Here is a 25180-nt window from a genome sequence, read left to right as displayed (position 1 = left end):
CTAGAAATCCTCAGAACAAAAGGATTTGTGGTACCAGGGCTGCTTTCCCCTTTGATTTCCACGCAGAGGCAGCTGGGTTGAATCCTGCTCAGCCTAATTGCCCAGGTAAATCACTTCAGCTCCAGAGGTGCAATTAAACTTTGGTGGAACTCCATTCATTTCAACAGCGAGTCTCCTGGGAACAACTGGATGCTCAGCACGGGGAGCTGGAAAAAGCTGACACTCACCTGTCTGAGTGAGAGAGCCAGAGACCAGCCGGAAACTATTTACACACAGGAGGGAAGTTACTCATGCGTGAACACGGCAACCAGGTCAAACAACAAACGTGTAACACCATTGTCTGGACCTCTGGTCACTCAAAGGGAATGGATGTGACACTCGTGCTACCGCCGTTTGAAAAATCAAATATTAATCTAATGGCCTGTGTTTGAGAAGCTAGTGAGAGGATGAAGGGTAATGGAGTAAAACTGGAGGAGGGGAGATTTAGGTTGGACATTGGGAAGAAATTCTTCACTCTGACGGTGGTGAGAGCCTGGCCCAGGTTGCCCAGAGAAGCTGTGGCTGCCCCATCCCTGGCAGTGTTGAAGGGCAGGTTGGATGGGGCTTGGAGCAGCCTGGGCTGCTGGGAGGTGTCCCTGCCCATGCAGGGGGTTGGGACTGGGTGGCCTTTAAGGTCCCTTCCAACCCAAACCAGCCTCTGACTCTATGAATTATTTGTAAATATATGCTCTCCCTTCCTGACATGGAGACCTTGTTCCTGTGTTGCACGGAGACTCCTGAGCCTTCTGCCGGCAAAACTCCTGGAGCTGGGATTTTTCCTGAGCACAGGCAGAGTGAGGCTGACAGGGTGCCAGCTGGGTACCAAACCAAACCGAGTTACAACTCTTTGATCAATAAGAGCAGTAACCTGATGGTTTATCTGGCCTTTCCTGATGTTACCTCACTTCCAGAAAGGACTGGCTGAACAAATTTCAGCCATCCTTGTTACTTCACAATTCCTATTGATTTTCCTTTGGAAGTGCTCACATGAAGGATGATGGGAAGGTGCCTTTAAATGTTTTAAGAAAAAAATTTCGCACTAATCAGTACTAAAGGAGAAAGTCTGGGGACACATTTCAGTGCCTGAAGAAAAGTGGAATGGTTGCAGTCAACTATCAGTCATTTAAAAAAAAAAAAATCAAACGCTTTTGCAACTCCTTCTAGTTATTGTTTCCTAAAACAATATAGTTTTTAATGTGCTAGAAACTATTTTTAATGAGATACAAAGTACTGTTTGGTTTTTTTGGGGTTTTTTTTGTTTTCCCTTCAGCTTATTTTTTAAACCAAAAAGTAAACACAGGGTTATGAAATCTCCAATTTCACATCAAAGGAGCGTTGATTTATATATATGTTCAAAGGAAGACTTTAAAGGAGCAACATCATGACCAACTTGTTGGCCTTATGTTATTAGAATAATTTAAAAATCCACAATGTAAATGTTGATAAATAAACAGCATGTTGCCATAAATCAGCATGTGGCTGCTCATGAAAGCAACAACATCTATCTGATGTAGACAGAACAATATTCAGATTTTACCCGTGAAGTTTAGCATTTCTGAAAGCAGCAGAACCTCCCTTGGGTGGGACGTATTTACGCAACACGGGGCTTAAAAAAAGTGATGAAGTGGAACCTGCAGCAGGAGGGTTAGCACCAGTTTCCAGCTCATTTCCAGACAAATGAGACTTGAAATATGCAAATTGAGTTAAAATGCCGGAAAGGAAAAACTCCCTACAGGATCCTGCCCAAGGAAAGCACTGTGCATTTGCACTGCCTAGAAATGATGCTGAATTTCCTTATTTAAAAGCAGGCTCGGGGCATGTTACTCACTCGCTGGGAACTGCTAAGGCAGGAGAAAAAACCCCTCCGTTCTGAGCTGGGGAATCAGGGAGGTCATGGAGAAACCACCCCGGTTACTTGCCTGCAAATGAATGTGTCATGTGTTTATAAGGTGTGCCTGCCTGAGTTTTTGTTGGCACAGAGAGAAAATCCCTGCCATACCCTGCAGGGCCAAATCTGCTCAGCACCTCCAGGAGTCGTGGTGTGCCCAACACCACCGTGCTGGGTTTAGATTTATATTTGTTTGGACTGATACGAAACACCAGGGCTGAGAGTTTCAGATTTCACACTACTGGGGGTGACAAAGCACATGGTGTGTGTCACCTCGGGCAGAAGAGCCACGGCAGTGGGGTATGGCCCAGGCTGCAGCTTGAACTGAAGCTTTGGGTTCCTTCAGAAGAGGCTCAGGTGGGATTCTACTTCATCCAAAATACTCTTCCTATACTTCACCATAGGTCTCTTCTAGCCAATTAATACATGCAACTGCATCTGGAGTTTACATGGCAGCTGCTTAGATTATGTAGGGATTCCCTTGCCATTAAGTACCAAACTGCACAGTTCTCAACCAGAGAGCAGATCCTCTGGGAGCTGCACTATTGATGAAAGGTGCATCCTACACTGTAAAAAACAAATTGCACTGTAAGGAGGGAGGATCACACCAATGGCAAGTTGCAGGCAAGGGGTAACTCCTGAGACTCACACCACCTTTTCTAGAGCAGCTCAGTGCAGTGTGGTGAGCACTCCTACCAGTTTTTCATCCCTGCCCTGCTTTTTGTTCTCCACTCAAATGAGAGGAGAGTTAATAAAACCAGAAAGAAGCAAACCCACTTGTTCTATAAAAGCATTTTTAGAGTTTTACCAGGTGGAGAAAAAGTTTGTTAAGTGCAAAAGGAAAATCAGGAAGAGGAGATGATGAGCACCAGCCCAAGCTGAAGGCTAGGAAGCAACAGCAAAATTAAAACCTACAGCTGCTTGTTTGTTGACATAAAGTTGATTAAAGAAAGACCTGATGCAGCTGACAACATCTGTGGCCTGGAGAGCAGATAGTGCCTCCAGAAGGCTGCAGATCTCAGACCAAAATCTTCTGTCAGTCACACCCATGCAAACCACACTGCTGAAGCCTCGGGTGCCAAAGGAAGCCAAATGACTACGTAGAGAGAGCCCACAAACCAGAGAGCCTTCCTGGCTGCTCCTCCCGCTGGGGCAGGCAGAGACATCCCTGCTCCTGCAGGGCACAACCCTGAGGAGATGCTGCTGGACATTGGGCTGAAATATGCCTGGATTATATTCTCAATCTTCAGCAAAGTAAAGAAAAACAACAGAGAAGGAAGAGCGTTTGTCATTTGACAAGAGAGCGATGCAATTAAACATGGGATTTTGTTAATTGTATGAAGCAGCAATTTAAATTTAATTTAAAATTGAACCAGGCTCTGCAGTCATCATTTAGGCAAATCCAACTGGGGTTTTACCTGAGTAGGAGAACAGGCTTTGGAAAATTCAAATAACTTTGTGCCCTAAGCTGAGTTTTCCAAGGTGCCCACGATGAGAAAAGCTCTGGCAACTTTCAGTTGACAGAAGTCTGTTTGCTTCAGAAAACCCAGGATAAAGAGGAAGTCCTGGGAAGAAGTCAGAGTAGCTCTACTGTACAGTATCCCTCCCCCGCTCCAAAAACCTTGCAGTCGGTCCTGCCAAAATGCAAATGAGCCTAATGCAAGCACCCAAACCATACAGAACACACTAATTAATGTAAATATATTTAAATGAAAAACCCTTCTCACAGAGAGATAGGCAAATGATCTGCAGAATAACTTCTATGCAGCAGCATTTGCCCAGCTGTGCTAAAGCAGCAGCAAGGTGAGGCACTTCTCGTTTGTTTGCTTTTAAACAGAGAGCAAAGGCTTTAATCAGAGGAATCTCTCCCTCTAAGAGCTCTGACAGATGAGCCTTCAAACCAAGACATCTCCACAACATGTTTTGGCTTTGATAACACAACACCTCGCAATTAAGTTTCACTTAGTGCAAGTATTTTGACCACCAGCTGCCCCAGCGAAAGCAGTTGCTCTGCACCTGGGTAAGAACCGAGGAGTTTGGAGTCAGGCTGTGGACAAGGGTCTGCAAAATCAGGGTTGGGGTCAGGACTGTCCAAAGGATTAAATCCTGCTTCTAAATCCTTTGCAGCCAGCACCCATCCTAAGTGATGCTTCTGCCCTGGGATTTCATGTGACTCCAGTATCCTCACTTCACTTCCAGAGAAGTCACTGCTCCGAGCAGTTAGTCACTCTAGTCCTGCCCTCAGATCATGATTCATTTTGAACCTGCCTTTGAGCTACTATTTATTTAAGCCCCACCCTAATGTGTTATAACGTAAAAGTCTGAGAATGCAGGACTTTCAAACCCATCGCATCCTCGTACAAGCAGAATTCTTTAAAGGACATGGTAGAAGGTCCTGGGCACCCTCGTGTCCCAGAAGATGCCAGCTCCCCAGAAAGGCACCTGGTAAAACGGATTTGAAGCTAAATTCCAACCCTGGAATACTCATCTCTGCTGTGGCTATCCAGGTGTGCATGTGTGGTGTGTGGCCATGAGATCACCCTCGTACGGTCTCATCCCACCCATTCTCCATACGAGTCCCAGAGGATGAGAAAGCAGCTGCCACTCAGAGTCCCTTTACTCTAGGAGGGTGTCTCCAACGGTGGCACTGGCTCCCAACACCCTGCCAGCACTTTTCACAGACAACGGTGCAGCTTTACAGTTTCGGGGTTTTTTTTCTGTTTGTTTGTTTAACATTTGAATCAGTTTAATAAGATGTCTGGAAACTGGCAGCCCAGGAGGCTTGCAAGACCAAACAATTAGATTGTTAAGCCCACGTATGGCCCTACTATTCCATTCCACTCTTATTACATATTTGATATAATCTTAACTGTTTATTTTTGAGGCTAAAGAGGAAGGGAGGAGGAATAGGATGGATATGGAGACAACCACTCTAGAAGTCTAATTATGATGGTGTTGAGAACTGATATGCAGAAGGTGGCCCGGACCCAGCTCTCCTAGTACTGAACATCCACGAGAAGCTTTCAGGGGTTTCAAAGTCGAGTAGAGCCACCATTCAGAGCTGGCTTCTCCTCACTGGAACCTCATGCTCACCACTCCCAAACATCCCTGTTAAAAAACAGGGTCCTGCATCACATGCAGCTTTGCCTTAAGAAATATCAGTGCCCTGATCTCTAGGACAAGGACATGCCCAACACAAATCAAATAGATAGAGGAAAGACCGAGCGAATATTCCCAACCTGAGGTATAACCAGCTCCCACCACAGCTCTCACAGAGCATAGCGATTGTCCAGTGTCCTGCTCTGCAGGCAGCAGCTCTACATCTAAGAGACAGTTACCCACCGTGGAACACATCCACGTCAACCCAACGCACATGGGCAAGTGCATGAGGGCTCTGCAGGGACCAGCTCAGAGCAAGGCCAGGGGCTGCCCAACTGCTGGCAAGCTCTCCCAGGCACCTGGTGGCAGATCCTGGTTTCCGTAAGGCAAGCCCCCGGGAGCGGGGAATACCGGCGTGCGGCAGGGGAACCGCGTGCGGAGCTCAGTGATTCATCCCGGCTTGTAAAAACAGGAGACGTGGAAGTCTCTTTGTTTGGCTGGCTGCTGCACAAGAGAACAAGCCTCTCTTTGTGAGGCTCTCGGCTAGTTTAAAGCGTATTAAACAAAGGAAGTTACAGCAAAAGCAAGTGAAAGACTAAACAGCTCGGCACCGCTTAAGGGAAACATCACGTAGGACGCGGAGGTCTGGGGGCAGGCGGTGGCTGTGCAGCCCGGCACATCCACCGCTGGCACTTGGCCCCACGCCGTGCTCGACCTCCACCACAGACCTCAGCAGTTTACATTAGTGTCCAGATGTTTATTTAGCCACTGCTAGGTGCGGCCTTGCTCCTCTTTTCTGACCAAAATGCCCTTTGAAACACAAGCAAAATGAACTCGGTTATGTTTATCTTAGTGGCTTCTGGATCGCAAGAGACCAAGACAGGAGTGCGGAGCCCCGACGTGCTGCTGCCCGGAGCTGCCTTGGGTGGCAAGATCTGAGTGGCATCATGCAGCACTGGGGAGTAATGGACACATAAGGAGTTGAAATAAGAGAGTTTCAGGATTTACTCTGCAGGGCTTGTAGCTGCACAAGCAGTGCTGGTGGGGAGGAGTTCCCCAGGGAATGGTCTGGAGAGGGAAGAGGGTTATGAAAGTTGCAAGAGCACAAGGCAGGCACCCCAATGACAACTCCTCTGTCTACTCCAAATTGCAATATCCCTGCAGACTGCAAATTACTTTCCTATTTGCTTACTCAATGGACTGCAAAATGCTCTAATTAAGACTGGCCTAATTTTAGGAGATGGAAAGGTGCTGCTTGGGTCCATTCAGATATTGCCACCTGACATGTGATCTGGGCTGTATTCTGCACAGACAGGCAGGGAGCTCCTGAGAAATAACACATTTTCTCCATCTCTCACTTCTACGATGTTCTGGCCCCATGAAAACTTGAAGCTGGCAAAACAGGCATTTCAGCTGGGAAAAATACTTGCCCCTTTTTATGATTCAGGGATGCAATGAGCATGTTCTCCCCCAGCTTCCAAATGCTATATTAGGCAACAGAGCCAAGGGGGTCCTGAGCTTTTGTGAGTGACGCTGTGGCAGCTGCCTAATGCCAAATGCAACCCTACAGGGTGACTACCAAGACAGAAAATACCCCCTGTACCAGCAGGCCTGTGACTCACAAATCCTTCTGTGACACAGCAGTTGCCTGAGCTGGAAGCTGGAGAGGGTGGATAAATGCAGCAAAAAAAGAATGTATACGTTACAATAATGCAAAGATATGTGGTCTGCTTCTACAGGCAGCACGGGGTGCCTACAGAACTGTATGGGCATTTTGTTGCACTGCAAAGCTGCAGTGCCCATAAACTGCTCACAGCCAAAGATTAGTATCAAGTTAGGAAAATCAGTTCCCTTTACACTGGCTGCATTCTCTGCAACCAGGGAGTCTTTTCTCCTCTAATTTAGGAAGGGCATGTGCATGGTCAGTTGTGCTTTAGCTGAAGCTCACAGCGAGGGACTGGGGCTGGATGGCAGATCAGGCAGTGCTCTGGTAACAACGCATCAGGACCCAGGATGCTGAGGAGAGAACCCCGGGAGCACAGCTCCCCTCTCTGCCCGACCCCTGCCCGCAGGACGCGGGGGTCCCGCTGCGCAAGCCGCACGGCTCCCTCGGCTCCCGCTGCTGTCAGCGCAATCCGGCTCGTTAGCTCGCAGTAAGATTAGCTGCTCATTTCCTCACTTTGCCTGTAATTAACTCACATCTTTACAAAGTATACGCACATGTTTTAACTGATGTTTTCCGAAAGCCATCAGCTCACAGCCAGGATGCCGGCCCGCACGGCGCTTCCCCCCAGCGATTCCTTTTGGGTGCAGGACTGGGGCGAATCGCCCTGCCAACACGTATGCCGAGGTCCTCCCTCTCTGCCTGCTGTTGTTGCAACTCTGGATTTTCTAAACTACGTCTGTCAGGAAGGAGACAGGAAATTCGAGTCACACTTGCAACAGCTGTGCCATGCCTACTATCAGTCTCCAATGACGTAGTTTGGCTCGGGTGGCGCGGGGCCAGGAACTCGGCGAGCGCGGAGGTCAGGAAGATAGGTCACTGTTTATACCGCTCTTGCACTTGGGAGCATGCTGAGTCTATTTGCTTTCTTCCTATCTGCACTGTTTTCTCCTTCCGTTTTTTCTTTAATAATGGGGAGCCCAAGCATCCTGTTTTCAAAACATCTGACTGTTTTGCTATTTACTGGTGACAAATTGAAATGCTTTTGGCCAAAGCAGGCAGCGGAGCGGGATCCCTGGCGAAGGGGAAAAACCTGACCAAGTAAGGACCGTTGAAGCCTCCTCCTGAAAGCGCACGTTTCTCTGCAGATGGCACAGCTGCCCTCAAAACCCCAAAGCCACAAACCCCCAAACCAACGTGTGTCAATATTTACTGCTGATGAGGAAAGGCAGGCGAGGTGCGAGGCCATTTTATGCTTTTCTCTCACAAGATGAAAACGATACTGGAAGTTGACCAAGAAGACGCAGACATTTCAGAAACTGGTTATGAAAGAACAAAGTGTCAGGAACCTTTTTGCCCGCCTCAGCTGTAAGCCATTTGCACACAGAGGGATCACAACTTTTAATTACTACAAAAAGCAATTTAGTCTTTCACCTTCAGGAGCCCAGATTTGGCACTCAGTGTGTGTGTGGGGGAAATCACCTCAAAATGAAGGACACCAGCCTCCACACTGGAGGTGCAGCCTCCTCTGCAGCCTAAACACTTCTCAACTTTCACCCTGGCTTCCCTCAAGACAAACTAAAAAAAAAATATATATATATATATATATTTCTTTCTTGAAAGCTCGGTCTATAAAACTTTTATTGCTTCCTTTGCCCCTGCACGTTGTGGTAATCACTAGCAGAGGAGGAAGCTGGAATAATGCGGGGATTCTTCGCTCTTTTTTTTTTCCCCATAAAATCAGTTTATGATTCAGCATTCCTGATTTCATTAATTTCCAATTAGGAACAAACCCCATAACACCGGGTTGGCGCAGTCCAGCTCAGAACTGGCTCCATCCACGGCAACTGGCCGGAGTCAGGGATGCAGCGGGCACAGCCCTCAGCCCAGAGAGGGAGCAAACTCCCTCTGGGACTGCACGACCTGCTCCATCGGGCAAAGCACCATCGACGCTGCAGCAAAGCCTGGCTGCAGGAACTTGGAAAAGAGAGCAGGGCCGGGGAGCAGGCAGCCTGGCCCGGAGGTGTGAAGGCTCCGCGGGCAGCCAAGCGGTGCCGCGGGCAGCGGCCGCGATCGCAGCGGGGAGGCGGCCCCGGGGCAGGGAGCGGCTCCCGGCACAGGAAGGGCTGAGCCGGGGAGATGCTGCAGCGAAATTCGGCTGCGATGCTGGGGCTCGGCAGGACGGGGCTGGGGAGGGAGGGAGGCAGAAACACCGGCTTCAAAAAAGTTGCACCAAGGCGTTCAGCCCTCGCGTTTCGCTTTCTTTCCGCTGCTTCTGCTTCTCTGACTCTCAGCACAGCGCTATTTTAGCACCTCACTCCTGGCAGAAAACCTCAAAACTCCCCTTTCGCTCACGGCGCACTCAAAACTCAGAAGAAAAGCCCCGAGAGGCGGGCGAGCAAGTCCCCTCGGAGCTCCTTCCCTCTGCACCATCCTCGAGTTCGCACCCTCATCGTGCTCTGGCAAGCGCTGCCGAGCCAGCCCACCACATGAAAAACAAAATTAAGCCCTTACCGAAAGACAAAACAGCAATAAAACGACGTACCACAATGTTTATAGTTTGCCATTATTACGGACAGGCAGCAGGGAAAATAACTGACTTTTGAAGTGATAATTGGTTAAACGCGGGTGTTTTCACGGTGTTTCTGGCAATATCGGTTCCGAAGAGACCTGCGCTCATCGAACCCCCCCATCACTTCTCGGACGCGAGCCCGGCGCTCAGGATGGCTCTGCCCACGCCGTCCCACCGCCAGCTTCTTCTGGCCGTGCCTGTGCGGGGCAAACCCGCACCCCGTTCCTCAGGAGTAACTCGCGAGCTGCTCTCCCGTACGGACGGGCCGGGCATCCGGCTGCCGTGCCCCGCATCCCCGCTCCGCATCCCCCCCCCCCCAGCTCCGCATCCTCCCCGCCGCTCGGCTCACCTTGTTGGATGCCATCTCGCTGACGGAGCGATAGGTCTGGATGGTCTCCAGCTGATCCAGGCACCAGTCGAGCTCCTCCAGCGTCTCCATGGCCAGCTTCTGGTAGGGCTCCTCTGCGAAGAGGCAGACGGACATGTAGTCGGGCTGGCGCGGCGGCCGCCTCTCCATGGCGGGGCCGCCCGAGCCGCCGCCAGCACCGCCGGAGGTTCCGCACCGCTCCCTCATCATGCGGCCGCCGCTGCGCTCCCCTGGCCGCCGGCGAGCAAATCCCCGCCCGCCGCTGGCACCCGGCACGGCCACGGCCGCCCGCCCCGGCCCGCCCCGCCCCGGCCCCGCAGCTCGCCCTGCCCCCGCGGGACGGGGAACCGGGCGCCCCCCGGGCAGGGCAGGGCAGGGCTGCGGCTTCGGCAGCGCCGGGCCCCCCCTCCTCACCGCCCGGCCCCGGCTGCTGCGGGGCCCGGCTGCCCCCGGGATGCTGGTCCTGGGCCAGCCTTGCTCCCTGCCCGGCTGGGCCCCCCCGTCCCATGGCTGCTCCCAAACAGCCCTGCTCCTCAACCCCACCTGGTCCTGTTGTTCAGCCCCACCAACCCTGCTCCCCAACTCCACCTGCTCCTGCTCTCCAAACCCACCCGATTCTGTTGTTCAACCCCACCAGCCCTGCTCCCGGATCCCACCTGGTCCTGCTCCTCAACCCCACCTGGTCCTATTGTCCAATCCCACCAGCCCTGCTCCCCGATCCCACCTGGTCCTGCTCCCTGCCAACCCGTTTCCCAACCCCACCCAGTCCCATTTCCCAGTCCCCCCAGCCTTGCTTCCCAACCCCACCTGATCCTGCTTCCTAACCCTGCCAACCCCTGCTCCTTGTCATCACTGCTCCTCGTCACTCCTGGCTCCCCAGCTCTGCTGGCCTTCCAGCCTTGATGATGAACTGCACAGCCCTGCAGCCTGCTGCTGCTGCTCCCCAGTGCTCCCCAGAAAACCCTGCACCCTAAGCCTTGCCCAGCCCTGCTCCCCAACTCTGCCAGCCCCTGCTCCCACCCAGCTCTGTGCCTTGACCCTGCGAGCAGGACAACATGCTCCAGAGCAGCTCTCAGCGTAAAAGTTAAGGTTTACATAAGCGGATACAGTGAATCATAAAACCTCCCTATGAATGTAGCTGCTTCTCATAACACCAGTGACATCTGCTTACTCCGTAAATCTGTCAAAGTTAATGGATTCGGCATTTCTGATGGCACTGGGTGAGCAGGTAGCAGTGACATCAGAGGTGAGGATTGCCACGGCAAGCACTCAGCAGAGTATCTGCCATGCAGCACCCGGGCTGCATGTCCCACACACCTGTGTGTCACTGCCCTCCCCATCACACCCCAACAGCCTGGGGTGTGCTCCCTGCACGGCTCTCTCTGCCACCCCCTGCACTCCCCCCGCCCCTCACATCCACCTTCCTAAGGATATAGAACCTCTTCACCATTCCCATAAAGCCCATCAAGTATCACAGAGAGACCTCCTGAAGTTCCACGGCAGAAAACACCCGCTGCCAGAGAGGAATTCAGCAAGGAACTCACAGGGAGCACTTGGCACAGACACATTGTAAAGATTCAGTAAATCTGAACCTTTGGGGCATTGAAAGTAAATGGGTTTTTCTGTGGTCACAGAGCTCCAAACACGGCCAGTAATCTTGTTCTTGCATTCTTCAGGGATACATATATCAAAAAGCAGGTGGAAATGGCCAAAACACACTGAACTTGGGCGTATTTTCCTTATTTTCCTTTCTTCTCATGCATATTCTCTACTGACTACTTTATCATGTAAACTAGTTGACCTGGAAGGGCTCAAACTCCTTCTAACAGAAAAAAATGTTTGCATTGGTAAAATTCACAGAGGCTAAATCATGAATAGGAAAAAATAATCTCGAAGTGGAGCTGCTCATATGTTTCATTAATGACGCAAACTGTGTCATTGCAACGTGCTCCTTTGCTCTGAGACTTCTCAGTAAGCAGGACCACTGCTCAAGCTACGTGGGCATTCCTGTGGCAGGAGAAGGAAGAAATAGAAGGAAGAAACAGGAATAGACCCTAATTTAAGCCATTTGGGGAACTCCAGCCTTGCCCAGGTTGAGGGTCGCAGGACCTGCTGCCCCTACCACTTCACTTCAAGTCTTCACCTCCAGAAGAACCACCAGGGCAATGCAAGACCAAGGATAAAATCCACACTTGATATGGAAGGATTTCTTTTCCCCAGAGCTGAGAAGGGTCCAGGCTATTCCCGTACTTTGTAATCTGAGTTTTGTGTAGTCAAAACGGGGGGACAAAACCATCAAGGAAAGATATCAGACACTACAGAGAACAATACAAGTTCTGAAAAAAAAGAAAACTTCAGGGCTTAGGTACAGAGGGAATGGGTTTGATACCAAGGTACTGCCAGGTCTAACTTATTTAAATGTTTATTTTTCCTTTTTAGAAGATGAGATTAAAATACAGCGAATGTTTTATACACTCTAAACGGTTTTTAGGAATTTTCACGGAGTATTTCTGGACAGCTGTGCCTTTCCTTCCCACTGGTGCCTTGTAGCCTGAGCTGCTTTTCTGCTTGGCTGCCTGGAGGAAGCTCAGAGCAGCAGGGATCCCTCCAGGCTGAAGCCTGGTTTACTCATATAAAAACAGGAGCATTATCACCTACTTCAGCCTTTTCAACAAAAACGTTTAGAGGACAATAGATCAGCCATTTAAATGCAGATGTTTTGGAATCTGCCAGTTAAAATACTCGTTTCAATGGCAAAGATACAGAAAGTGACAGTAAACAGTTCTTACCAGATTATCTTTTGAAGGGGAAAAAAAGGTGAGATCTGCTACTGTTCCAAAGCTGTCTAGTGCCCAGTCTAGAAGTGTATTTCCCATTAAAAAAAAGCACTCATTTCAGAACTTGCTTTTTCTGACATTACACGTTTTTGCCCACAGCTCCATCGGGGTCTTGGGACCCAGGGGAAGATGCATCACCTGCCTCCGCGGGCAGCTCTTCTTCAATTCTTCAGGGGCTTTTGGTTTTGACTAATCTAAGTCCTTTTTTTCACTGTTTTTCTTAAGGAAATGAGTCTCGTGAAATGAAGCTCTGCAGACGTGTCCTCCTCCAGGTGTCTTCTTGTCTTTCAGCTTCTCCACCCTCCCTGCCCTTCATCCTCAGTCATTTCCGAACCTGCCGCTGAGCTGTAGCTGTTTGCTCGGTCAGTAACTACGTCAACGATACCACATTCCTACGAGTTTCAAGAAATTAGACAGGCGAGTAGAAAAAAAAAAGACACTATCGTCTTCAGCAGCAGGAAGACAGCCCGAGCTCAGCCCTTCTTAGAAAGCCGGTAACTGTCTCCTAAGCCAACTTCTAAGTGACCAACCTAGATGGGAACCCCAGTTTGGATCAAACAAGCCCTTCTTGGTATGTGCAACTCTGCTAACTCCCTGTTAACTCCCTGTTAACTTGTTGAGACTGTTTACAAATAAACGGTGAAAGCACTGGCTACGATTTCACAGCTAAGGCTAAATTTGCACCAGGTGGTTTCGAAAACCAGCATGTGAAATTAAAATACTTCAAGTCCCTAATGATACATTGTAAGATGCACAGTGATCTAAAAATTGCAGTTAGATTTAAAGCCAATTAGAAGTTGCTCTTCTACAGATGGAATAACTTTCTGTGGGAATGATGTTAAAAGGGATTAACATGGATTTTCCAGCTTTCTTAGTTAATATTCATGGATATATACCACATCAATCCCACCTGAAGGTGAAGTGCAGCAGGATTCTCTCCCTGAGCGCTATCTAGTGTCACTACAGGGATTCAGGTAAACAGCCAACACAAGTTTAGATGCTGCATGACATCTTTCCCTGAATCCAGTGTGAGTGGCCCAGACACCAGGAGTGCAACACACTCTGCCAGAAACACTCTTAAACCTTCTTCATTCCTAGACTTCAATAACCTTCCTGGTACAGCTGATGGACACGGTCACTTACAGAAACAGTCCAGCAGTTTCTGGATATGGTCTCCTGGAATACCATATGACTCGTCTTCAACTGCATCCTGTTTCAGTTTATCTTTGGGTGTTGCATAACCCAGCCCTTACCCGTAAAATTAGAACCAGTATTTCCGTCATTTTTCCTAGTGCTCTACGTTAAATCATTTCCAAGACAGAATAAAGAACGAATTAATGAAAGGAGCTCGTTTCAGTTTTCAAATATTACATGGTGTTTGTGCATGACTTTCGATCCTGGGGGCAGCTGAGCAGGCACTGAGGTGACATTCCATCCCCAGACCTGGTTTGCTGCCAGGCCATGGCAGACAGACTGGCCAAGCCTTCAGATGCAGCACATCCTTTAACATGTAATATTTTTTTGTTGGGATGCTGGGATGTTCTAACATACTTCAATACAGTTCACTTACGTGCCAGTTGCAACAACTGCATTTCTGGTATTTTTTGCCATCTGCTTCCTTTTCGTCTCTGTTAGATGATGGAACTTAACAGCACCTCTCACCAGAGAAGTGACTTGGCTCATTTTTAGAAGCTTTTTCTCATTGACTGACCTGGCCGTGCTACTCTCTTCCCAGGGTGAGAGTTGCTAATGAATGTGGACCTGAGGATTTCTTTGTAGAATCATAGAATGGTTTGGGTTGGAAGAGACCTAAAAGATCATCTCATTCCAACCCTCCTGCATGGGCAGGGACAACTTCCTTTAAACCAGGTGGCTCAAAGCCTCATCCAACCTGGCCCTGAATACTTCCAGGGACCAGGCATCCACAACCTCCCTGGGTTTTCTTCCTGAACACATGAAAAGTGAAAAGCTTTGGAGATCACCCTCTTATCTGGGAGTGGCTCAGCATCAGAGCAAACATTTCCTTCACCAGAAGGCCTAGGAAGTGTCACAGCTGAGAAAGGGGTTTCATACAATGAACTCTTGCCTGTGGCTCACCCCCCAGCCCCGTTGGTGCCACGTGTCCCTGCAGCACAGACTTCCAGCCCCCGGCCACTGCTGGCCCTGTGTGCCAGCCCCCAACTCACCCTCGCTGCTGCTACCAGGAGCACAAAGCAGCTGTTATCTGCTGCTGCAGCTGTGCCACCAGCTTCCTCTGCCAACCACAGGCTCCCTGTCCCCTGTCGTGTCACCCCAAGGCAGCAGCCCCTCGAGGCAGCAAGAAGGGATGGTGCTGCAGAGCGAACGCTGGCTCTGCCCATGCCTTACACAGGAGATAAACCAAGCTAGGAAACATTCTGAAAGTAGATCCAAATGCCAACATTCTAAGGGAGTTTTTCTCTCTCCTGATTCCCTCCTGATTCTCTCCTGTCACTCATTAAATAAATAAATACAACACAGCAAGTCTTGCTTCTGGCAGAAAGCCTAAGGGCTGAAGGGTGGCCAGAACACCAGATCTCAAACAGGTGAGTTCAAAAGGAGAGGAGCTGTAGTTCTCAGTAGAATACTCCAGGTGCCAAATAACCAAGTTTTGCATGATTTACAGGCTATTACTGATACTACAGGATATTACTGATGGGTTTCTACCTTGTGAACAGATTGTCCAGTCTGGCTGGTGGGAAACCCTGAATGCAAATATTTGCAGACAACTTTACAAACTCGGCTCTCTTCAGCTCTTAAGGATCAAACTGGACTGACTGTGCTGATAAAAGACTCAATTCCTAATTCCACAAAAAAAATAAATAGTTACTTCTAATGGATTTTAATTAACCACCTGCAAACCTAAGGCATGCAGATTTTAAAACTCAACACCCTCTCCCCCTCTCCCCCCAAATAGTCTCTATCAAAAAGGGCTGCTTTCCTGGCCAAAAAATTCCAAGAGAAACTTTCACAATGAAGGGTAAAAACCAGGGCCTTGCAGCATGCAGTGCTCTTCCCAAATTTAACACACTGTAGTGCCAGGAAGACATCTTCTGGGCTATTTAGTTTCAATTGCAGCCTGCCTGCAATAAATTTGAGCTATTTATAATGATAAACTTCTTCAATATTGAAGGCTGCCCTGCCCTGAAGTACTCTGTGCTCAGCTCCAGCCTGCCTTTCTAGCAGAAATTCAGCTGAGACTCCAGGCACAGCCATTAAGTGCCCTTTTTCCAGTGATTCCAGTTGATTTAATAAACAATATTATCACCCTGTCTTAACCTTACCGCAACAACAATTCAGACTTGGGACCAAATCTGTTCATTCAAAATTAAAATTAATAAGAGCAGTTGCTCACTTTTGCCTTGGAAAGGCTGCAATATTGGATCTGTTCCCAAACCCAGTGTGTACAACGTGGCAATAGCAGGCACTGAAATGTTCCCTGAATGTTTAACAAACGGATAAAATTCAACACAACCTGAAGCAGACAAACCCTCACAAGAAACAAAAGATTAAAAGACAAGCATTACAGAAGAAAATGCTTCCTAACTCCCACTAGTGACGGGGAAACAAGCGGTCAATAATCAGTAGAGTTGGGGCTCTTAGGTGAGCTGGGGCTTTTGAAGTCCTCATGGCCTTGTATGGGAACATGTAAATGTTTATCCTGGTGCATGAAAACCACTCGCAGGCAGTGAAAACTCTGCTTTAGGAAACGTCTGAAAGCACAGGCCAAGGCTCCTAACTTGTAGAAATGCTTGAAAATAACATGAAGGGCTCAATTTGCAAGTGTACGTATTTCTCAGTGTGAATCCACAGGACACAGCCCCTGTCCCAGAGGTTTTAGGCACATTTGAGTATTATTTACAGATATTCAAAATAATTGACAAAGTAAAAACGAAAAACAAAAAGCCCCCAGCACGTTCAGATTTGGATATTTCTTTAAAATGGTAACAATAGACATTATGAGTCTTTATTGCCTAGAATCCATCAGAGGACCTGACGACAACCCATTTTTAAATGATATAACATCCTATATTTATTATAGATTATCATAATTGTTGTTGTTATTATAGATGACAAAAAGAGATTAAGAAGAGAAGGGAGATCCTCTAGTTAATCATGTGAAGACAGATTATTATTTTGTGAGTGGTATAGATACCATTAATGTTTACTGAAGGCTTCATTCATATTTCTCACTCCTTTACTAATGATTAAGAGCTTATGTCTAAGGAAGCTGGCAGGAGACCTCTCTGTGGGACCCTCACATTCATCTGATCCATAAAAGACTGATCCACCAGCTGAACTCATCCATGCTCTAGCTAAGACCCACTTGGTTTTAAATCCTAATGAAGGAGAGAAAAGGAGAAGGAGGAGAAGGAGGAGAAGGAGGAGAAAAAAAAGGAAGAGTTGCCTTCATGATTAAACAAGGTACTCATGTTGTCAGGCTTAGATAGAAAGCACATCAATCCAGATGACTAAAGGTGCCCCCTCCACTTTTCATCACCAAAAGAAAGTGGCTATTTTGCCTTCAGAAAGGGAGATTCGTTCTGTGCCCTGCAATAATGACCATCTAGCATCACTCTACAACTTGGGAGCACGGAGCATTTTCAGTCAAACAGGTTTATCAACAAAGGACATGCCCAAACTTGCTAGAAGAGGGACTGGTGCAGGCTGTCAGCCATTCACCCTTTGCCTTCCCTAATGTATCTGTCGTTGCTTACAGATTGTGTGGACATGTTTACATATTTATCCCTGACAATGCCGAGTGAATAACTGACACCAAATAATGTATTTGTTTAATGTATCCTGTTAGTGCTCTCATGACTATCCATGAGCAGGGAGCTATTTCCTTGAATTAAGCCATTGTTCTAACAGATTTATCTGAGAAAATGGTTCCATAGATGGGTTTGAAAATTCACAGGAAACAAAATCAAAGGCACAAAGCACAACTGCAGTGATTCATGTGAAATCTGCAACGAAAACAGCCAGCTCTGATAGCAACATCTACAAATTGCAAGCCCTGAAAAACCTCTGCATCCCGTAATTACAGGTTTCTTTCAGAGATGCCCTGTATGTTTTTCAATACTCAGGGAGCCTATGGACCAGATTTCCAACTTTTTTTCAGGCATAAAAGTTTGACATGTACCTAAGAAAGGTATTCTTCAAAAGCAGAACTCCCCAACGCCACATGTGCTGGCAACGCAGCCAGTGCACCAACATGTTCCCTCTTGTAGGTCTATGGACACTTGCAGATTCCCAGTCCCCTGGACTGCTGGGCTGGAATTGCAGCGTAATCTAAAATCCTGGGAACAACAGAGTATTGAGATGCACTTCCCCCCTCCCCAGCATTTCATTGTATGGACTGAAACTAATTATATCTTTTGCAAAGATAAGTGCAGATGTGCTAAGAAAGGCACAGAGCCCCAGCACCTGTGGAACAGGTGGAGCCAGGACGTTCTTGAGCAACTCCCTGAACAAATGGACGAGCCTGCTCTTCTCCCCACTCCCCATCGTATTTTTGGGACTCCAGTTAGACCAGTAACTCTAGCTGTCCCCTCTCATATTTCTCACACCTGCAGCTGTACTGCAGCCTCTCTCCGGGGTGCAGGGGGAGGTGGGAGGAAGAGCAAAGGGCTCTTGGTTTGCTCCCTGGCACGATGCAGCCACGCAAACGGATGGAGCTGCATGTCTCAAAGAAACACTTCTAGGAAAAAGCTATTTGAGAAATGAGGGCTGTTCTGCTACCCAGAGCTACTACACGAGGCCAGGGGAGTGAAACCCCTGCAAAGAGATGACGGGATTAACTGGCAAAGCCACTGCTAGAGGGAGGCTGGAGAGGTGGCACCGGAGGAGATCCAGCTGCAGGGAACGCCAGCAAAATCTGTCTGAACACAGGCTCAAAAGCAGCAGGAACAATGGAGCCTGTATTCAGAGATGGCAGAGGAAGATAGAGGCAAAAAAAAAAAGAAAGAAAGAAAAAATGAAGTGAAAGCTTTCTACTGCTAATTGCAAAAAATGACAGGAAATGAGTGAGATGCTGCTGCCAGGAACAAGGCTTGTGACACTGAAATTGTTGATGAAAGTGTTTGACATGCTCTACAACCCCCAGCAAAGTAAGGCCAAGATTGGGGGGGGGGGCATTTTTCTTTCTGATTTTGTGGTTTTTTTTTGTTATTTTGTTGCTTGTTGGGTTTTTTTCTTTCTTTCTTTCAAATCAACAAGGAGCAAAAGAAATGAACTCTTCTGCTACCCTGCCGATGAGCCTGGTGTTCTAAGCTCCCTAATAAAAGACAGGTCTGTTCTGGGACACACCATTTCAGCTGCCTAGAAAGGCTGCTGGGAAAACTCAGCCCCTAGAAAAATGGCTCCAAAACTGCTGAAGGTGCCAAGGCACTGATTAAAACAGCACCTGCCAAGAACACTGAGGACACATCCAGGTTCAAACTGGAGGACTCCAGGGAGCAAGCAGAGACACCTCACCAAGCAGAGGCACGGGGACTGAAGAAAGCACTGTGAAAGGGAGGAAGAAAAACCTTCTGCCTGAAGGGAACAACACGAGACCAGCCCGCTTCACGTCCCTACGCTGTGGCCATCCCAAGAAGGGAGAAGCCACAGCTCACTTAACCATCCAAGTGGAAGCTTCCAGTGAGGGGGGGGAATGCCTGCAGCATGACTTGGCCAGGCCACAGGCGCAGGAGAGGGCTGCGAGTCACTGCCTGCCATAGGAGCAGTGATGTTTCTGAGTCAACAGCCACCGCTCGCCGCCCCTTCCTGAGCCAGCTGCAGGGTAACTTGAGCAGCGCCTGGAAGCAGTAACATTAGCCCGGAGAAATGTCACCAGGAGGCAGGGGGGGAGCTCAGCTGAGCTATCTTTAGCTGTCTAAAAGCTAATCATCTAAGCTCCCCGCACAGCCAGTGGAAAGTAGCTGGGACCTCCAAGGGGTGATCCTGCTCTATTCTCAGCACGACTGCTGCGCGGGGCTGAATCACCCTCCGGAGGAGCCCGTCCCTCCCCAGGAGCTGCAGCCGGAACCTCTGCCACGCAGTCACAGAAGCTGGCTGGAAGGGACCTGGAGCTCATCTGCTCCAGCCTCCCACACCGAGCAGGACGGTTCCCAGCTAATCACCACCAGCCTGATGCCGCTGTTGCTGTAACACTGCTTCAAGCAGCTGTTGGGCACTGACAGACACCCCCACCCTGGCTGGACACACAGCCTTCATCACCACCCCCAGAGCCTGGTGGTCCAGCAGCATCCAACCCTGCCAACAGTTCATCTGTCTGGCCAATGCTGTCTCAGCTTCCACACGGGAACGCTGAAGAACACAGTCCCACTGCAGCCAGGTATAGGCATCCCCAGCTCCCCCAAGCCCCCACAGCCAGGCCATCCCCCCAGCCCTTGGAGAAGGAGGTTGGGGCTTTCAAGCACAATTTGCCCGTGGCAAATCTGTGTCTACCCTTCCTGATTTACTATCTTGTCCATCTGTTTGGAAACAGATTCCAGTGGACACCTTCACTGATCTCTCTAATGCCTGAGAGGAGTTTGACTAGTCCATAATTCCACAGATCACCTTAACCTTTCTCAAAGATGGACCTTTTTCCTGTTGTCAGAGACCCTCCCAAGCACCACAGTTTTTCATGCAGTACACTCAGTGACCTTATAGTCATAGAATGGTGAAGGTCAGAAGGGACCTTAAAGATCATCAGGTCCCAACCTCCCTGCCATGAGCAGAGACACCTCCCACTAGACCAGGCTGCACAAAACTCATCCAACCTGCCCCTGAACACCTCCAGGGAGGGGGTTTCCACAACCTCCCTGGGCAACCTATTCCAGCACCTCACTACTCCCATGGTGAAGAATTCCTTCCTGATGCTTCACCTTAGTCTCTCCACTTTCAGTTTAAAACCACTCCCCCTTGTCCTATCACTGCCCTCTCTGGTGAAAAGTCCCTCCCCAGCTTTCCTGTAGCCCCTTCGGGTACTGGAAGACCACTATAAGGTGGTCTTATCCCCAGAGCCTTCTCTTCTCCAGGTTGAAGAGTCACTACTTTCTCAGCCTGTCTTCACAGCAGAGGTGCTCCAGCCCCCTGATCACCTCATGTTGAGCTTCTCATTTATTACTGCCCCATCACAGCACCCAGCTTCTCCAGCTTGAATCCTGTCCAACACCATGGACTTGAACATATCCCTCAACTTGAGATTGCCCCTAACCTGCTGCTCCCTCATGGCTCTCCATCCCTCTCCTTCCCAAGCAGGCTGGTGGGCACTGGGACTTGAGCACAAGGTTCTGTCTGTGAAGACTGAGACAAAAAAAGGCACCAAGTACTTTAGCCTTTTGTGTACCAGTTGTCACGAGTGTTTCTCCCACAGGTTACCACTTTTTCTGAACTTTCTTTCCCTACTCCATACCCACGCTGGAGTTCCCTCACTGCCACAGCTCCATCAGCCTTTGGTCTGCACAGCTTCACCCCCACCATGCTTTTACCTCCTTTGTTACCAGTCCTTTCCACTCTGCCTGCTCTCTTTTTGCACTCTGACTTGCTAAGAAAGCTCCTTGCTTGACAGAGTTGGCTTCTGCTGAAATTCCCGATCTTCCTGCACAACAGGATGGTTTGCTCCCGAGTTCACAACATGGTTTCTTCAAAAACCAGTCATGAGTTAAGATTAGTGTGTAATTTTTAGGTGGCTGAAGTTACATGAAATTAATCTTATGACAATGACAGAGTCTTTGAGATCAAGTGGTAAATGGAAGCCCCTGGCTGCAAAGGGAAGAGTTTCTGCAGAGCCCTGGTGCTGGGCACCACATCTTCCCCAGCCTTGCTTTGACCTCCATTCCTGCAACCCACCCCAAGACAAGTGGCAGGAAATCAGTCATGGGGGCCTAGCCACTGTTTTGAGGCAAAAAAGAAACTTTTCAAGGAAACTCCTATCAAGAAGTCAGCCTGGAGTGAAAGCCAAGCCCTGATGAAGCCAGTTAAGCCAGATCTGGATAAACCTGTGAAGGTCCTGATTATACCCACCAGTACTGGTGTGCTGGCTGGTTGGGGTGGATCACCACACAGGTCATGAGAAGTAGGTCATTGAGGCCCCACACGGGCTGGCAGCTCACTGAACTGCCCACTGACTGTTAGCAGGAATGAGGAATTGCTTACCAATCACTCCTGGGCAGGGTGGCTGTGGTTTGTTATCGTGGGAGCAGCAGAAGTCACTCCATTTCACCAGGCTTTGTGGCAACAACTGTGGGTGCCCACAGGCAGCACCTCCCATCAGAGTCAGTCCTCCAGTGTCAGTGTGTGGGGTCTCCTGGGAAGGGCAGCAGGGTACTGAGGGTACCAAGAGCACCACTCCTTCCAGGAGAGAATGATGACATGGAAGAGGCACCCAACAGCTGAGACACCTGCCTGGGACCATCTCAGCAGTTCAACCTGGCTGCAGAGCCCAGCTGAGCACAAGAAGCTGAAGCTCTCAACTGAACGAGTGGGGTGGGGTGGGGTGGGATGGGGGGCACAGCTGTAGTTTTCCAGAGTCTGCTGACAGGAGATCCTGTGATGTCCTCACAGATACCTTAAAAACAGACTGAAAAAGAATGAAGAAAATGGGGAGAGGACACTACTCAACTGTTGCCCTACAAAGAACCAGATTTACCAAATGTTGCTTGGATAGAAGGACCAGAGCTTCAGTGGACATTGCAGAAGATGTTTCCCCATTAATCTTCACTCCCACAGCATAAATTTCACCACCATCCCTCTTCAACTAAGACGTAGCATTGGAAAAACAGTTGGAAGGGATTAGCTAATAAGAAGTCAGGGTCTTGAATTAAGTTCAGAAGAAAGTGCTCCTACTCCTCCATTTACCTGGGGTGTTTAGGTGTGTCAGATACGCATGCACTCCTAACCAGCTGTGCAAACCTCAGCTTTGAAAATGCTACAGTATAAAGATTAAAGATGGAGATTCCCGAAGCAAAGTTAACACTGCACCTTCTGCATGACAATGAGCTGCAAAAGTGAGGCGTAAACACTAAGAACACCTTAAAGTAGCTATTGGAAGCCTAGGAAGCTTCCCAGAGAGGTAATTTCTGATCTAAAGATAAGCCTAAAGGTTTAATCTGAAATGCTAACGAGCGAGGAAAACTGGAGAAGTTCTAAAGAGGGATTGAGATTGGAGATACCGCCTCACGGCAGGGTGGGATGGAGAGTTTCACCTCCAGGCAGTTCCTGTTTCTGCAGTGTCCTTCCCCCCCACGGCAGGGCAGCCACAGGGAGGGAACAATGCAGCCGAGCTGCCACAAATCAGCAGGGTAAGTGACAGTGCTTTTATGGTGCCAAATGGAAGTAACAAAATGCAGGAAGCATCTTGTCAGATGTCACTTAGCAGCGATATCATGGGGGAATCTGGGAACGGGATTTGCCTGCATAGTAGGAATTCCTCAGGACAGGGACAGGGAGAAGCAGAAATGGCAAGAGGGGCAGAATCTAATCTTGGCCTGTCGAATGAACGGGAAAGATTGCTCAGCTCCAGCTTTATCTCGGGGAGCAAACACACGGTTTGGCACGCTGTGGTTTTACTGACCACGCTTGGTTCCTTTTTGCCCTGTAGGATTCCTGCCTTACTCACAAGACAGGAGGAAAAGCCAGGTGCAAGAGAGTACCCTCTCCTACACAGGGTCTAACAAGATGAGCATAAAAGGCTGACAGCATGCTTAAAGCAGAGATCTGCACGGAGGACACTGAAAACGTGTTTTCAGGTTTTGTAAGGAAATAAACACAGGCCACAAACACATTTCTGAAGACAGATCACGACTCCCAAGGCCATTACAAATGTTTAAACAAATCCTCTTTGCACCTTTACTCAACACGCTCCTCAAAGTGCAGCAAAAACAGCCCAGAGAGCTGGAGGCTGGAGATGACCACAATACCTCCAACCATCAGCTTTGGTGGGCCATGGAAGGAAGCTTCCAGCCCAAACCTAGATCTGAGCCCAGGGATTGAAATCCCAATCCCAAATCCCTGTAACTCATAGGGAGCCCAGACTGTGTTTTTGTTTCTCTAGCTGAACAAGGGAAGACCAGATGACAGCAAGATGAACATTTTATCGTGTGAGTAGAAATGTTTTCTTCCCAAGCACATGGTGAGCATGTGAATGCACGAGTGTGAGAAGGACACTGAAAAATCAGGATATAATTATAAAATTACCCAGTTACCCACTTAGGATTTACCTGTGCCATACAGGGTATTATCTCATTTGATACATGTGGGCTGGCTCAGAGAGGGCTGGTAAGCTTACACGTGCAGAGAAACCAAGTTGAATCCTGGAAGCAACATCGTTGTGCTAACATGGCACTCCACCTAAACTAATTAGCCCTGCCTTTCAACAGGCTTAATTAGGTGGGGCACCATCCTGTGCTGTAGTGGCGAGACAGCTTCCGGTGCTGGAGATGGTTCATCCCCAGCCCGTCCCAGGGCTTGGGCACTACACTACCTGATGCCATGTGCAGATGGTGGGCACGTTGGAGCTGGGGATCTCACCCGTGCTGGAGCCCAGAGGAGCCCAGAGGCAGTGCCTCTCCAGAGCTGGCTTCCTGTGCACATTTGGGCGCAACGCTGCGTGCCTGCACCCCTGAAAACTCCTCCGTGAGAAGCTATGAGCTGACTTTCACAACAGGCCTGAGACAAGGAAGGAACTCTCCATACAGACTACAGCAACAATTTTAATTCAACAAAAGGGATAAAAAAAAAAACCCCAAACCATGAAAGATGCAAGAGACTAACCATATTCTATTTCACTGTTTTGTTAGAGTTTTGCAAACCACAAACAGAAGGTCTGCATGTGCAACTTTCATCCACATACCCATCTGTAGCCATTATATCAGGTTTTGTACCAGTTAACATGGAGATTAGAAAAGGTATGATCTAAAAATTCTGTCAGAGTGAAAGTCCTTTGACTGTGGTGAACCAAATACCAGCGTAAGAAATGGAAGAGGAACCTCAGGAACAAATCCTGGAGGTACAACACACACTGCTGATCTACCTGAAAAGCAGCTCTTGGCCACTGGCATTAGATGTAAAGACAAAGTCTATTAATATTCCTTAGCTCCTCATGAGGCAAATTATTCAGGTATTTTAAATTAGAGTCAGAACAAGGCTACCCATGTCATCACCACAGCAGCATGGAACAGGCTATTGGTAAAATGTTACACCTGTTTAAATCCGTTTCCTTGGCTCCCAGAAAGGTTACAATTACAAGGCAAAACTGTCCTCCATTGCCTCCCAATTTAATTTCCTGAAGGTTGTCAACATGAAAGTTAAGAATGTGGCTCCTGGAAGTATCCCAACCATAATTCATAGGAATTCCTTAAGACACACACCAGCCTTTGGGTCTGTATGCCCCGCTCTCAGCCTTGGAAAGACTGGGTGTCCAGTCACCTGGAACGTCTCAAGCCACCATGCCAGCGATTTAAATTGTATTAATTATAAAATATAATTAAATGGCATTGTTTCATGGCCAAGTGTAATTTCTTGAAAGCATCATCCTTTAGGATGGAAGCTTAAAAAAACTGATATAGATAGGAATTTTAATCTGTTTTCCTACAACAGATATTTTATGTACCCAAAGGGTAACAACGTCAACCTCGAAGATTTACCTTATTTGAACCTTCTGCCCTTATTTAGCCTCTCAAAAGAAACGAAGATGACTGCCATTCTG

At 48.5% G+C, this 25180-nt stretch overlaps 1 protein-coding gene across 6 annotated transcripts in view; it reads right to left on the bottom strand.

Moving 5' to 3' along the window:
* PDE4B (phosphodiesterase 4B) overlaps positions 1 to 25180 on the bottom strand; it is a 202054-nt gene that overhangs the window by 18407 nt on the left and 158467 nt on the right. For 4 of the 6 annotated variants that reach the window (XM_051625507.1, XM_051625508.1, XM_051625510.1 and 1 more), the window contains one exon: positions 9611 to 9723. The exons of 1 other annotated variant lie outside the window; for it this stretch is intronic. In XM_051625507.1, the coding sequence (XP_051481467.1) occupies positions 9611 to 9723 (113 nt within the window). Of the gene's footprint in view, positions 1 to 7246; positions 7405 to 9610; positions 9724 to 25180 lie in introns of those variants that run through there. One more of the 6 variants, XM_051625513.1, reaches the window with a different exon arrangement.

Source organism: Apus apus, chromosome 7 (assembly GCF_020740795.1).
Source record: "Apus apus isolate bApuApu2 chromosome 7, bApuApu2.pri.cur, whole genome shotgun sequence".
In the NCBI taxonomy this organism is placed as follows: Eukaryota; Metazoa; Chordata; class Aves; order Apodiformes; family Apodidae; genus Apus; species Apus apus.
This window is presented reverse-complemented; position numbering and strand designations above follow the sequence as displayed.